Source organism: Drosophila virilis, chromosome 3 (assembly GCF_030788295.1).
Source record: "Drosophila virilis strain 15010-1051.87 chromosome 3, Dvir_AGI_RSII-ME, whole genome shotgun sequence".
Classification (NCBI taxonomy): domain Eukaryota; kingdom Metazoa; phylum Arthropoda; class Insecta; order Diptera; family Drosophilidae; genus Drosophila; species Drosophila virilis.
In genome coordinates this window covers 13,015,816-13,030,270 of record NC_091545.1, presented here as the reverse complement: position 1 = coordinate 13,030,270, position 14,455 = coordinate 13,015,816, and the positions used below count along the sequence as shown (strand labels likewise).

Genomic DNA, 14,455 nt, shown 5'->3' with positions numbered 1-14,455 from the left:
CTGTGTGAAAACATGCAAAAAGTATTTGTTTTTTAGAAAAAAAGCAAATATATTTTGTACAAAATAAAAGAGTATTTTGTTTTACGGCTAATTTGCGGGCCTAGAGGCCGGTTAGTGTGGCTGTCATGATTTTGAAAATTTTAAGTAGACACGTCAGCGGCTTTTTAGTGGCAACAAAGCGGGAAAAACAAAGTGCCCCCACCCCCAACAATTGCTGGCGTTCCTTTTTCAACAACAACAAGAACAACTGAAAATTTGAAAATTAAAACAAACAAAACTAAGAGTCAAAACTCGGGGGCACAAAGTTAATGCCAGTCAAGACAATCAAGTACCGACCGAGAGGAAGACAGAGAGAGTGGGCGAGCGTGAGAGAGACAGCAGAGAGAGAATTGGTGAGAGTGAGAGGCTGAGGCAAATTACGCATAAATCTATCAATTGAAGCAAGCATGCAATCAAATCGAAACGCTTTCGTCTAGAGTCCCAGTCTGAGCGTCTAGTGTTTGGATTTGCCTCCCAGCTAATTACCGCAGCTAATAGATACCAAAAGTTCGTGGCATCCAGGGATATATGTGGTTGGGTTAGTGAACTCGCCGGCGGCATAGCTAACAGCATGTATTATAATGTTTCGATATATGTATATAATAGAGACTAATTGTATATAAATTCTAGGCATACCCTCACAATATTTGCAACATTTTGCTGGTGGCTCATCGTTGGTGGCATCGGCAATGATCGGCATGGTCCCGGTCCCGGTCCCGGTTCCAGCAGCGCTCCAATTTCCAACTGGCCAACTTTAATCGCTTTGCGCTGTCCACGTCGCGTTACGTGTGTTGGACTTGATGACGACGACGGCGACGACGACCTCACGACCAACACAATGTCAGCTGGCACAACATTTGGTTAAGCACAACACACTGACACACACGCACTGACGAGGAACGAGCACACACAAACACAAATGCACACACACACACACACCGCACTCACACGCACGCACACGCACACACGCGAGACGCGCCTGCAATGGCTGTGGGTTGAAAGTTTCTGTATAAGAAACTAGAGGAAACCACCTGCCGAACGAATAAATCGCTAGTTGTTGCAAATCAAAATTAAGTTTGCAAAATCTTTTCAACACTTTCGTTTATTTTGTTTTTGGAATGTTAACAGCATTTTCTGCACAGTTGTTCGTTCTCTCACACTTGGCTGGCCATTTGTCAGGCGCGACAGTTTTACAGGATCAATGATCTGCGATAATGATCTTATCTGAGATCTGATCCGATCCGATCTGATCTGATTTGATCTGAACTGGGTTCGCTTCGGTTTGCTACTGTCAGTGTCTAGTCTGTTTGGGGACGTCACGCCGTGGCTATTTCTAGTCTCTGGCTTTCACATTGCGCTTTTCCGTGAATATTGTACGAGACGTTCAAACGTGAAACCTCCGCAGAGACCACTGAGCAGACACACACGGCACGGCCAGGCGTGCAACGGATCGCCAGAGATTTCGAACTTAGAAAAATATACGACAGCGAGTGCGAGTGCGAGTGCGAGTCCGAGTGCCAGTCTCCCTGATTTTCGAAAAATGCCGAAAAAACCGACGAAAATTCTCAACGAGCATCGTCAGCAACTGTTAGATAATTTGGCGGCGGTGCGGCCAAAAAGTTTTTCACCATTTTCCTCAATGAAACAATGAACTTTCACATTTCGAACAGGCCGAACAACAACAGTTGCCTGCTTGCGGCATAGCGCTCACCATTTCGAAAACAAAATGTTTTCGAAAATAGCATAGGGCGGAGAGCTAGAGAGAGCGCACACAGCGTCACATTTTCGAAAAGTTTTCAAAAGTTTTTCTATTTTCTGCGCTCCGCATTTTCGTTTGTATTTTGCACCCTACACGCCAAGTTCTAGGCGAAGCATACGGGAACTAACACACGGTTCGTACGCTAAGTGGGTTTCTGGGTCAAGGTGCGAGCAATTAGCAAATTTCTCAAGTAAATTGGATTTCTTTTTTGAGGAAGACAGGAGCCTCGATACAGGTGCCTTGACGCAAATTTAGCCAAGGCAACGCCTCATGTTTCCAATTTGAAAAGTTAAGATTTCAGTATTTTTGTATCAAGCTGCAGCTCACAACACTGGCAGCAATTTGAAAAGTATTCAACACTGTTTATGAACTGGTTGGCAATTGCATATTCCACATTTCGCTTTGTGTGGGAGTTGATCAGCTCCCAAACTATAAGCATCTCTTTTAAAAACAGTTTTATATGTTCAAAATTAACAAATAAAAATAAAAAATATACAGACGCAGACCAGAAAAATCTGGTAGGAGCTACAATATTTTTGATAAAACCATAAAATGTTTTCGCTCAAGAATTTGAAATATTATTAATATGATCATTTTATATGAGACGAATGCGTATACTTAACGGAGCACTGTTACTTAACTAAACAGTTTGAAGATTTATAATAGTATGTATTAATTATTTGGCAATGGGCCAACGAATCTTAACTACACACGGCAATACACAATAACGAAAATCCTTGCTAGGCAACAATAACAAAACACAGAACGACCTTGAAAAATAGACAGAAAAAAAATACAAACAAACAATTTTCTTAACAACTTTCGCCAGATCGTAGCATAAATTCGCATAAACAAATTCACAAATTGGCGAGCGCCAATTACCAATATCTAAAAGATAATTTATATGATTTGTGAAAATGATCTAAACATTGATCAAATTGTGAGCACGAGTGTTTTATACAACAAGAAGCCAAATCGTTTTGTGTGCAGCCAAACACCTGCATGACTAATCGCCCCCGCATCATTCGACCCTTGCGCCTCTTCCGCTCTGCCAGTTCACGAAGTAAATGGCATGTTTAAATTTAGACGCCAGTCAAATATAATTTTTAAATTTAGCATAAATATGATTTCTAGTTGAATATTTCTTTAGTATAGTGTTCAATAAAATGTGTTGGAATATATATATATGTATATAAATAAATACATATATTTGTATGCATATATACTTATAAAATAGATTTCGAGCGCAGCGTTGGCAAAAATAAATCGCAATCAACCGAATTTGCCGCTCCGCGCCGCGCGGCTAAGAAAAATAGCAACTAAAAATAAGAAAATTGACTCAGCTTTGGCTTTTATTGTTGTTGTTCTTGTCGCTTTTGTTGTTGTTGTTGTTGTTGTTGTTTTTGCTCTTTAGCGACAACATTTTTGTGCACGAACAAAATTTTTAGAAATGATTTTTCAAATTTATTGCCAAATTGGGCGCAAGTCAAGAGACGAACGTCAACAACTGTGCCTTATGCACCTTACATGTCCCAGTACCACCACCACCCCCCCCCCCCCCCCCACCCCTGCTCGCTCCTCTAATCTTTCCCAGCCTCCACAGCACAGTGGGCGTGGTTGTTTATGTGACGGATTTACGTGGGCAAGCGCCTAGACTTCGAACTAATTACTCATAATGCACATTTAGCCAAAAACAAAAAAAAAGTTTTCACAACTATTCGCGCTGTCTGGCAAATTGTCGCAAACAATGTGCACATTTTTCACAGAAAAATTGCAATTTCCACACATTTTCCTCCATGCTCCAATGTCAGGGACAAGCCAGAGAGAGAGAGAGAGAGAGAGAGAGAGAAAAAGTAAGGGAATTTATTGCACAATTTTTGACTGCGTGGCGGGTGGGCGTGGTTGCACAAATTTATTGTGCACATGTTTGAAAACATAAAAATATATGTGCAATGACATTTTGCAACCATAATAACGGGCGCCGATGTTGTTGCTGCTGTCAAGCACCTCGCCCAGGGTCAGTAGAAATTTGCAAATAGTTTTTTGGGTTTTCTGTTTTTTTTTTTTTTTGGCTTATGAATTATGAGTGGGCCGGCTAACTTTATGGCCCACTGTGCACGCACACTTGGCCGCAGCTTTGGCAATTCGTTTTCAAATGTCTTTTTCATTGCAGGAGAAAGAAACAACATATTCCTATTTATTTATTTATTTGCCTTCCAATTTTCTTTCGCATATAAATTATAAAACGGGTAGCATAAAAAAAAAGCATATAGAAGGAATGAAAAAAAAAAAACACCAGAAAATAAAATAAAAGATCGGCCAGAGAAACTGAAATCGAGCGCGTCAGAATTTTTGCGGCGTGGGCGAAGAAATTGAAAAACATTTTTCACCATGCGAAAGTTGCTCGACTTTTGGGGCTGCTCACTTTGACGTCGTTTATAATGACGAAATGGCGAGCATTTAGTTTAGAAAAGCCATAAACAAACAGTAAATGGCAGTGCATAGCAGGGATTTTTTTTAAAGAGATTTGCCAAATTTTAAATAAATCTGCAGTTAACCACAAAATGTGAAAACATTTACTTGTTCATTTATTTTAAGATTAGGTGGCAACTCTTATAGAAACTAGCCAAAGAGTCTTTTGAGCCGCAGCGGAGAAATAACTAAGTCTCCGGGCTACCTCGTAAGTTTAAATATCTTTTGTATTGGTCTATTCGTTCAAGTCAGGTGGCAACTCTTATAGAAACCAGTCTTGCGCCACAGCAATAACCAAGCAGTTCCGCGGAACTAGTTCGTAAAATGAATGGCTTTAGTTTTGCAAAACAGTCAGGTGGCAACTCAATTAGTAACCAGCTAATAACTCTTTCAGGCCACAGCAAGAACTAAGCTGTTCCGCGCAACTAGTTCGTAAGTTTATAAGCTCTTGTTTTGATCTATTTTGTGAATGAGAACAGCTGGCAACTCTTTTTGCGGCTGCAGTAAACACTACCCAAGAGAGTGGCAACTCTTTTTTAACTGTCACATCTCTTGGGCCAACCGAATGAAAATCCTCAACAGTTGCCTTTGAGCCCAGCGGGAAAATAGCTGATGGAAAATCTCAGCTGTGCTGTGATTTCATAATCGGCGATAATTTATGTGATTACTTAAATGAGCAATGTTATGCGAAGAAACGAAACAAAATAAAACTATGCCAAGAACAACTAATTGGTGCACACAACAAAGAAATCCAAAAAGAAATATGAAGGCATGGCACAGTGCAAACGAAAAGTATGTGCACATGTGTGTGGGTGTAGCAGCTGCAACAGGTGCCAGCAACTGCTGTATATCAACTTTTAACGGCCACTGTGCGCTTTAACAACGCGACAACACGCCACAAGCTGGCAACATTAACAAAACACGACAACAACTCATTAATTGTGGCAAATAAAACTGCTGATGCTAGTCGAACTATTCATTAAATTCACGAATATTATATTTTTTAGGAATATTATGGTATTGTATTCTTGAAAATATCATTTTCGTTTTATTTTCATATATATTTAACACAAAATTGTAGTAAATTAATCTAATATGGAACATGTCAGCGGTAAAAAGGAGCTTCCGATAATTTCCGATAATCGATATGTTTTCGATAACTTGAACTATAACTTCGCTAAGAGCTGAGCCTGATATAAAACTTGGATAACTTTATTGATTGCATCACAACTACATTACTTTGATACTGGACCTGAAGCTACGTTTCGAGCTGAACCTGAGCCACAGCTTCGATAACTGCCAGTGTTTCGATAATCTGTATACACTTCAGCCATAGCCGATATTTATTCTATGCAGTGATCGATCGCAATTCAGTGATATTTTGCTCATCACTGATGCTAGCTAGCGCTACGTTGAGCGCGGACAGGCACTGCAATAAATACTGAAATCAACCAATAATATTCCACAAAATTAATATAAGTCATATACGTGAAGCAATGTCAACGTTCGAATGCTCTTTTTACATACAAAATATATGAGCCATGGCTCCAATACGATTTAGTGGCACGTACCAAAATCTAATTGGAATGTCTTGCCCGCAACAGGTTGGAATGAAACATTACAAGGCTTTATGTTTTGAAAAGGGTATGCGGAATTCGTGAACTGTTTTTGTTATTTCAATAATTGTTCTAGCTGCGGTTTACAGCTTTTTTTTTTTTTTCAAGCACTGCCAAGGGAAAATACAAAAGCCATAAAATCGTAATGGCCCGAAGACGACATCAAAAACCGCCGCCTACAACAACTGCGACAGGGTTGCATAGGGTTAGGCATGTTGGGTGGAGAGCTTTTCGTGTTACAATCTTGCACCGAGGCAAACAAGTGGCACACACACACACACACCCACACCCTCCAATCAGCCACAATCAGCTTCTTATAAATAAACGAGTACCTAGCAATTTATTACAGTAGTCCCTCGACAAAAGGTACTGTAAGAAACTGATGTATATTATAGACAGCTCTCATTAAATGTTTCTTAAAATAATATTAATAATTGTATAATATAATGTAGAACTTTCATGTATCCCCATTCATAATTCACATTTCCAATTTTGAGTAAGGGACTTTCCAAAGTTGTAGTTAATTCTAATCTGAATCCCAATTCGAACAATTCCAATTAGCGAGCAAACACTGCGTTGTTTTAATGTTCTGTGTTGAGATATGCCTTATGAGCTTTTGATAGAATCTTATTGTTCTTATATCAATTGTAAGCGATGTGTTTTACTCACGTACGCAACGAGCGACACCCATACACACACACACGCACACACACACGCGCGCACACAGAACCAATGAGACCAGCTGCACATGCGACTTCATATTGGAAAAGGGCGTCGCAGCGAAGCCGGCAAAACAAAGACGCGAATATGACACAAAAGCGACAAGGCAAAAGCGCTGCCAATAAGAAAAAAAAAAGAAGCATTGCAAGCTTTTGCATTTATTTGACATACACAATTTGTTTGCCAAAAACTAGCTAACACTAAAACAAGAACGCAAATAAAAAATGTAACTAGCTGCAGAGTGCAACAACAATTCACACGTCGCCATCTCCAGGTTGCAGCCAGAAGCAAATTTAGAAATAGAGCAACTACACTTGCACGCACAGACACAGGCACGCACGCACACACGCATACACACATGTAAAAGGGGCAACAATAAAAATAAACAAAAGCCACATAAAAAATAGCAAAATTACCTCAGCGCTGCTTCTGCCGCTGCTGCTGCTGCGATTGTTGTTGGATTCCGTTCCCGTTTGCTGTGAAGGCGTCTCTGGGGCGATTGTTATTGTTGGCTGCGTCTGTCGCCAGTTGGCACTATGCGTCTGACACTTGCTGTGGAGTGTGCATTGACAACTTTGAGCACTGAGTTTAACTGGGAGCACACAATTTAATTAAATTTACGCATTAATGTTACTTTAATTTCGAATTTTATGCACAGACGTCGCGGAATTCACAAAAACACTTGCATTGCACACTAGCGCCGCCTGCAGCTGTTCGCATGAACTAACAGGCAGTTCATTTGCAAACAGTTGGCAGCCCTGCAGCATGCAGAGTTGCATTGGAGACAAGGGCGATAAACATATAATGCAACACTAAAGACGCCATCATACAGCTTGAACGTAGTGTATCCAGGCTTGTAAGCTGCAACCCTATTAAGACGCCGGAGAGGGTATAAAGAAAAAAGAAAACGAGCCGCTTCACTCTTGGACCGAAAAAACACACAGGCAGCGAGAAAAATATTATAAACATATTACAGGGTAAGCAACAGTGAAACGTGCAATTATTAGTATTAAATAAAAACAAAAAATACGTGAACTCACGTGTACTTTTCTCGTATTTCAGTGCTGACGAAACGTGTCTGGCTTCTGAGTCTGCGTCGGTCGTACATCAAAACGAGAAAACAACGAGAACAAAATGTCGGACATCTCCAGCACTCAGCTGAGGAGCGAAATTCAGTCTGTGCTCAAGGATGCGGATCTATCGACCATTTCGGCCAAGAGGGTGCGAGAGCAGGTGGAAAGCAAATTGAATTGCTCGCTGCTGAGCCGTAAGAAGGAGTTCGACAAGATTGTGATGGAGGTTATCAACGAACAGCAGGAGGAGGAGGACGATGACGATGAGGACGATGGCAAGGATCCCGATGCTGAGCCGCAGGACGATAGCGACCCCAGCGAGGAGGACGAGGTAGCCAGCAGCAGCGAGGAGGAGAAAAAGAAGAAGCCGGCACCCAAGAAACGGCCACAGCCGACCAAGCACAAGTTGTCCGCCAAGAAGAAGCGCAAGAGCCTCAATGCCGATGATTCGGGCACCGAAAGCGATGCCGGCTCCGATTCCGACTACGAGGTGGTCAAGAAGCCAGCGCCCAAAAAGAAGGCGGCCAAATCCGCTGGCAGCGGCTCCGGCACTGGACGCAAGAGCACAGGTTTCACACGAGCCTACAATCTGTCGCCGGAACTGTCCGCTCTCATGGGCGCCGACTCGTTGCCGCGTCACGAGGTGGTCAAGAAGGTGTGGGCCATCATCAAGGAGCGCGATTTGTACGATCCGAAGAACAAGCAGTTCGCCATATGCGACGATGAGCTAATGAAGGTCATGAAGGTGAAACGCTTCCGCACCTTCGGCATGCTCAAGCACCTGAAGCCGCACTTCCTTGACTAAGCTGCTCTCTGCAGCCACATGCCCAGTCCCATCCAGATGCAATTGGTCAACAAGCACCAACAACAACAACAACAACAGGCACACGCACACACACATACAACCACGAGCACACACCCACACACACACACACATATATAAGCAAACGCATATACACATCGCTTAACATTTAGTTTAGTCCCTTTGATTCCTTTGAATGCAAATTTTCGGCTCTGCGACATTTGTTTGTTCCATTTATCGCTGTTTTTTTTTTTTAAGGATTATTTGCACGCGGTGTAGACGACGTCGTCGATGACTTATTTTGGGCTCGGCCAAGGGGTCCACCCCACCAATATGTTAGGATTAAACCTAATTAAGACGAATCTACAATACTTTCATGTAGTCTACGGCATTTTAAGTAACGAAATAACAAAACAAAAATCAAGAATATATAATTTTTTGTAACATGTAATTTACAAATTATGGTAAAAAAAAAAAAAACAAAAAATATCAAAGAAACATAAAATTTTTAAGGCATAATATCAAATAAAAATAGACGAGTGATGCATCTGATAAAATAAACCAAACTGTTTTCTCTTTTATCTCTAGAACTGGGCTCTCGGAGCTGAAAGGGGAAAAACGAGCGCGTTGCTCAATAAAACGTTTTTTATTGTTTATACTTTCACAATTTTCGCTTAAAGTTCAGTTGTTTTTTTTTTTACAAACATTTTGTGTTTCCTTCACTTTTGTTCAATTGTTTTTATTTTTTATACATAAAGTTCTCTAATAATATGCGTGTATATATAGAATTCTTTATCTGATATATGCCTGCGTGTACGTAAGTACCTCAATAATTGAATAAATGGAATTATTTGCACTGCATTTCAATTAACTGACATCGTGAACGACGCTCAAGGATTAAGGATACAAAAATTGCGATCAAAAGGGGGAAACATGAAACATGCTTTTGGTATAAAAGAAAAAGTATGCAAATAAACGATTAAACAAGTAAAAACAGGTGTAAATATTTAAGTAAATTCCATGCAACGGCAACAAAACGTTTTCAATATAATTAAAATTATATATTATAAATTCAAATGCCGCTGGTTAAGTACACCAAATGTGGGCGGCGGGGGGTGGCGGGTGTGTTAGCAAAGCGAAAGTTTGGTTAGCTACCGAAACCGTTAGTCGCGCGTCAGTGTGTGTGGGTGTAGTGTTGGCAAATGACAAAATGTGACAAACAATTTAAATACTTTTTGCGGCTATTAAATAACTGCCAAAAATACATTAGTTATTAGTTAAATGCTAGCAACTAAAAAGCGTCCGTTTTTTCTTGTTTCTTGTGTGATTTGTTTTCTTTTGTTTTGTTTTGTTTTGTTTTGTTTTGGTGTCTCGTGTCTCGCTTACTAAGCAATACAATTTTATAGTAACTTTGTGTTGTCGTGTTTTGTTATTCTTTTGTTTTTTTTTTTTTTTTTCATCTTCTATGTCAACAATTTGTGAGACGCTCATCTCTCGCGTAAATAGTTTTAAATCTTGCATTGGAAATACTTTCGTTGGCGTTGTTCTTCTAATTGTTGTTGTTTGCGTTCATTTATTGTCCCGTCGTCGCCGCTTTAATAGCGATAATAGTTGGGCTTGAAAGGACCGGCCTTGTTGAGGCCCATGTACTTGGCCTGCTCGTCGCTCAGCTCCGTCAGGTGCGCATCGAACGTGGGCAGATGCAGGCTGGCCACGTACTCGTCCATCTTCTTGGGTAGCAGATAGACATCGGACTTGTAGCGACCGGGCGGGGCATTGAAGAGCTCAATCAGCGCCAGCGCCTGCGTGGCGGATGTAATGGATACCGCAAATGAGGGTATGCTGGAGCAGCTCAAGTTGACCAGCCGTCCCTCGGCGAGCAATATGATATACTTGCCCTCCGGCCAAATGATGTGATCCACCTGGGAGCGCACCTTCTCCCAGGTGAGATCCGGTGTGCGCAGCCCATTCACATCGATCTCCGTATTGGAATGGCCCATGTTGCACACAATGCAGCCACTCTTCATTTTATCCATGTGCTCGCGCACCACCACATTCTTGTTGCCCGTCGCTGTCACCACAATGTCCACATTGCGGATCACCTCGTTCAGCTTGACCACACGGAAGCCATCCATGCTGGCTTGCAGCGCACAAATCGGATCGATTTCGGTGATGTACACAATGCAGCCCTGATGAGAAAAAGTTGAGGATTTTATGTTAAGCGGGCTCTCACGAATGGTTGCTAGGCATCTTTTACCTGACCCTTGAGCGCCTGGGCACAGCCCTTGCCGACATCGCCATAGCCACAGACAACGACCTGCTTGCCACCAAACATGACATCTGTGGAGCGCTTGAGACTGTCCAAAATGGACTCCTTGCAGCTGTACAAGTTATCAAATTTGGTCTTTGTCACCGAATCGTTGACATTCATCGCTGGCACCGTCAGTTTGCCCGCTTTGGACAGCTGATAAAGGCGATGCACGCCCGTGACGCTCTCCTCGACAATGCCCTTAACCAGCTTGAACATGGTTGGATACTTCTTGAGCATTAGATGGGTGGCATCTCCGCCATCGTCCAGTATCATGTTGGGCTGCCAGTTCTCGGCGTTGACGCAACGATCAATGCACCACCAGAAATCCTCCTCCGTCTCCCCGCGCCAGGCAAAAATCGGTATACCCGATTCGGCCAGTGCAGCGGCCACTTCGTTCTGCAAAAAGTAAACGCAAGGGGCGTTAGAGGGAAAGGCGGGCGGTTGCTAGTACAGGTGACTCCGCCTAAGCACAGCACTCGGCTGATAAGCTGAAAGCTACGCAGCGCTTACTGTGTGATTCAGTGTGTCAATAAGAAGTCGATAAGGGCGCTGCCCCGTCCGATCCGTGCCTGTGTGGGTGTAGCGATTAATTAGACGGCACATAAAAAAGTGCAAACAGCTTTGGACTGTCAATGCTAATTGCATTCGATATAGTCCCGCCGCCTGGGCTAGATGAGGGGTAGCTGCTCTGCGAGCTCGGACTGTAGCCGGAGCTGGGCGCCAGAAACCAGTTTCCCTTGCAGGCCCGCAGAATACAATAGTGCCCGGAGGGGGCCCAGACCCAATTTCGGGCGCGCATACACAGAGACACACACATATCAATTATCAGCGTCTCGCTTCTTTGATTGCCAAACCAAGCCACTTGAGCCGCCCGCGACCCCTTTAACTTTGTCCGCGTCATTTGATTGATGATTTGTTTGTCTTTCTATCTGTGTGTGTGTGTGTGTGCGTGACAACAAATTGGCTCAAGTGACTTGCGTGAAGCGAATGGCGCTGGCAGCACAAAACAGTTGCCACCAGATCCCCCCCATACAAAATGTTTTGCTTATGCTAAGATCTGTACTTTAGCACTTTGGACTAGATGTTCCCCTTTAGAGCTCAACAGTAGGATATACACATGTTATATAGGGTGTTCCAACCCACCCACAACAATGATTGTTACTCACTTGGGTGGAGTAAATGTTGCAAGCGGCCCAGCGAACGCTGGCGCCCAGCTCTGCCAGGGTTTCGATTAGCACCGCCGTTTGGGCATTGATGTGGGTGCAGCCAACGATTTTGGCATCCTTCAGTGGCTTGTCCTCCGCGGCACGTTTGCGTAGTGCCATGATGCCCGGCATCTCCTGTTCGGCAATTTCGATTTCACGGCGACCGAACGCATGCTGGGCGCCAAGGTTGCGCACACAAAAGTCGGAGCTACCCTTGGAGTTCTTTTGCACTTTTTCGCGCGGCGGCACATCGTCGCCGTCCTCGCTGCTGCCCGTGTACGAGGCCGAGCTGAAGGAGTCCGTGGAGGAGGCGCTCAGGGAGCGACTGCGATACCGGCTTGTCTTCTTCAGAGCTGAGGATTGCTTGGTGGCGGGTGGGGGAACCACAACGCTGGCATCCTGCGGCTGTGTGGCCACCGCCTGTTGCTGTTTGTCGCCTCCACCAAAGCCCGGATCGATCACCACAGAGTCCGCCAGATTGTTCATGATTTGCCGCTTGTTATGTAAAAGACGCGTTGCAGGATGTGTGTTGGTTAATTTGCTTGGGGCGTTTGGCAGGAGCAGGAATATCACGTATTCACGTAATTATCACGTGATGTGCGATCACTTTTCTACTGGCAGCTTCGTTACTTTCGCGGTCCCGTGCTCATCCAACAGCGACAATTTATATAAAAAATATTAATTGTGTTTTTGTGTGCGCTGCGCCGTCGCCGTCTCCTTTGTTTCACCTCTCCGCTGTTGTTGCTGGCCCTGCTTCTTCTTTACGCTTCCAGCTGGCGTGCAATAAAAAATCAAACACAATCGGCGGAATAATGGGAGTAACGCGTATCGCTTATTAGTTGTTTTAGGTTGTAGAAGAGAAACGAACTGAATGCGTGAGTGCCGCAAAACAAAAGGTATTTATGGTAGAGTGGAAAAAAAACAACAAATTGCCGTGCGTCTATCTGCCGACCACCACAAAACTATCGGCCACTCGATATCATGTCGATAAGCACATTGCGATTGCGACTCGTATCGATTATAGAATTCAAACAAATTCTAATTATTAAGTTTTAAGTGGCCATTAAATATTAAATAATATACATTTTTAAAGGAATTTCGAGAGTGCAGTAATTAGTCAACAGGTTTCACATGTGCAAATCCAAGTAGCCGCACAGCTCGCTGTCATCCAAATCGGTGACGAGTCGAGCTTCAGTCAGCAGCGCAGCTTTATAGGTTTCGCGCTTCTCTACCACGCGTGAGAGATTTGGCAGCGCCAGTGGACCCAGCTTGGCATAGTTTCTTATGAACTGGCCCACCAGCTGCTTGTCCACCACCGACATGGTCAGACTATGCCTCCAGGCCAACAATGCCAGTGGTCGCTCCGGCGTCAGCAGTTGCGAGGGCGTTATAAGATGTCTATAGAGGCAGCCGCCAACAATATTCTGCAGCTGCGCCACCTGGCCATGGTAGGCGCATGGATGGTACAGCATGACAATGGCGCCTTCGGCAAGATTTCGCATATATCGCTGAGGGGGAATGTACTTGTAGGTGCCATAAACGGCGGGCAATGGACGGAAGGCGCCGCTATAAAGCAAAAATTTGGTTAAGGATTCGATTAAAGCAGTTTATCGTGTCGCTGACTAACCTTGTGGCTGGCTGGTGCGAGTAGCCAATGGACTCATTCAGGCACTTTGCAGGTGGCACGTAGGCACTGGGCAAAAAGTGTTTCGTCAGCAAGGCCTCATTGTTCAAATTGGGATTAAAGCGGCTTCGGTTGCTTTCCAGGCACAGATAATTGTAGTTCTGACGTATATCTTCCGGCTGGTAATCAACACTCAGGTTGTGCTACATAATTAAATAAAAGTGTGTGATGAGTAATCCAATATGTCGGAAAAAACCCCCCCCGTTTAGCTTGCCTACCTCTCCATCATCGCAGATGACGATCTGCGGCTCCTTCATTGTTTTTTCTTCGCGGTGAGCAGCGTCCTTTAAATTGTGAGCCTTACCTGGAGCGTGGGGAAACCATCGACCCTGCCAGCTATCTGTGGTTTCAGCAGACGTATCCGCTTCAGAGCTAGCCATCAGCTCATTTCTTAAGATGTGGGGCTCTCCAGGAGCTTGAGGAAACCACTTGCCTTGCCATGCATCCTTTGATGTAGCTATTGCATTTGACTGCAGTTGCATACGTTGCACTTCTTCTGTGGGCGGCTCGCCTGGCGCATGGGGAAACCATTTACCCTGCCAAGGGCTTAGCTCATCCAGTGGTTGCAGCAGGCTGGCTCCAGCTTTCTTTATGGTTTTTGCATGGCAACCGAATTGTGTGGCACAGATCAGGCACAAAACAATAAAGCAACTCGGCTCGAGAAGCATTTTAATTTAATTAAACTCAAAACAAAAGCTTGCAACAGGTGTTAAAGAACAAATCCGATTGCGCAGTTGACGCAACGAACGAACAAAAAAACAGCTGTTTTAGCGT

The 14,455-nt window shown here is 43.7% G+C and overlaps 4 protein-coding genes and 1 long non-coding RNA gene across 5 annotated transcripts in view; 1 reads left to right on the top strand and 4 right to left on the bottom strand.

Annotated features, from left to right (window-relative positions):
- The window catches only part of Mrtf (Myocardin-related transcription factor), a 49,954-nt gene extending 48,357 nt beyond the window's left edge, over positions 1–1,597 (bottom strand). The window contains exon 1 of the mRNA XM_002047319.4: positions 676–1,597. Coding sequence (XP_002047355.2) covers positions 676–739 — 64 coding nt within the window. The 5' untranslated portion in view covers positions 740–1,597. The remainder of the gene's footprint in view (positions 1–675) is intronic.
- A 2,208-nt stretch (positions 1,598–3,805) lies between these two features.
- On the bottom strand, positions 3,806–7,336 carry LOC116650576 (uncharacterized). Its single transcript, XR_004303578.2, has 2 exons — positions 7,023–7,336; positions 3,806–6,914 (listed from the first exon to the last, which is right to left on the bottom strand). It is a non-coding gene; the product is annotated as an uncharacterized lncRNA (long non-coding RNA).
- Positions 7,337–7,434: 98 nt separating this feature from the next.
- Positions 7,435–9,500, top strand: Non2 (upstream activation factor subunit spp27 homolog Non2). Its single transcript, XM_002047317.4, has 2 exons — positions 7,435–7,583; positions 7,669–9,500. Exon 2 carries the CDS (start codon positions 7,741–7,743, stop codon positions 8,482–8,484), a length of 744 nt encoding a protein of 247 aa, XP_002047353.1. The 5' UTR covers positions 7,435–7,583; positions 7,669–7,740; the 3' UTR covers positions 8,485–9,500.
- A 308-nt stretch (positions 9,501–9,808) lies between these two features.
- AhcyL1 (Adenosylhomocysteinase like 1) lies at positions 9,809–12,717 on the bottom strand. The gene is made up of 3 exons (XM_002047316.4): positions 11,959–12,717; positions 10,739–11,188; positions 9,809–10,670 (listed from the first exon to the last, which is right to left on the bottom strand). The coding sequence occupies exons 1-3, from the start codon at positions 12,481–12,483 to the stop codon at positions 10,077–10,079; spliced, it is 1,569 nt and encodes a 522-aa protein (XP_002047352.1). The 5' UTR covers positions 12,484–12,717; the 3' UTR covers positions 9,809–10,076.
- Positions 12,718–12,869: 152 nt separating this feature from the next.
- LOC6623746 (uncharacterized) lies at positions 12,870–14,428 on the bottom strand. Its single transcript, XM_002047315.4, has 3 exons — positions 13,900–14,428; positions 13,625–13,824; positions 12,870–13,563 (listed from the first exon to the last, which is right to left on the bottom strand). Exons 1-3 carry the CDS (start codon positions 14,347–14,349, stop codon positions 13,125–13,127), a joined length of 1,089 nt encoding a protein of 362 aa, XP_002047351.1. The 5' UTR covers positions 14,350–14,428; the 3' UTR covers positions 12,870–13,124.
- Between the last annotated feature and the right edge of the window lie 27 nt (positions 14,429–14,455).

Coding starts and splice junctions, on each gene's coding strand:
- LOC6623746 (XM_002047315.4), bottom strand. CDS start 14,349: ATGCTTCTCGAGCCGAGTTGCTTTATTGTTTTGTGCCTGATCTGTGCC. Junction 13,825..13,899: donor TCATCTGCGATGATGGAGAG/GTAGGCAAGCTA, acceptor TTAATTATGTAG/CACAACCTGAGTGTTGATTA. Junction 13,564..13,624: donor TCGCACCAGCCAGCCACAAG/GTTAGTCAGCGA, acceptor TTTGCTTTATAG/CGGCGCCTTCCGTCCATTGC.
- AhcyL1 (XM_002047316.4), bottom strand. CDS start 12,483: ATGAACAATCTGGCGGACTCTGTGGTGATCGATCCGGGCTTTGGTGGA. Junction 11,189..11,958: donor GCAACATTTACTCCACCCAA/GTGAGTAACAAT, acceptor TACTTTTTGCAG/AACGAAGTGGCCGCTGCACT. Junction 10,671..10,738: donor CCCAGGCGCTCAAGGGTCAG/GTAAAAGATGCC, acceptor TTTTCTCATCAG/GGCTGCATTGTGTACATCAC.
- Non2 (XM_002047317.4), top strand. CDS start 7,741: ATGTCGGACATCTCCAGCACTCAGCTGAGGAGCGAAATTCAGTCTGTG.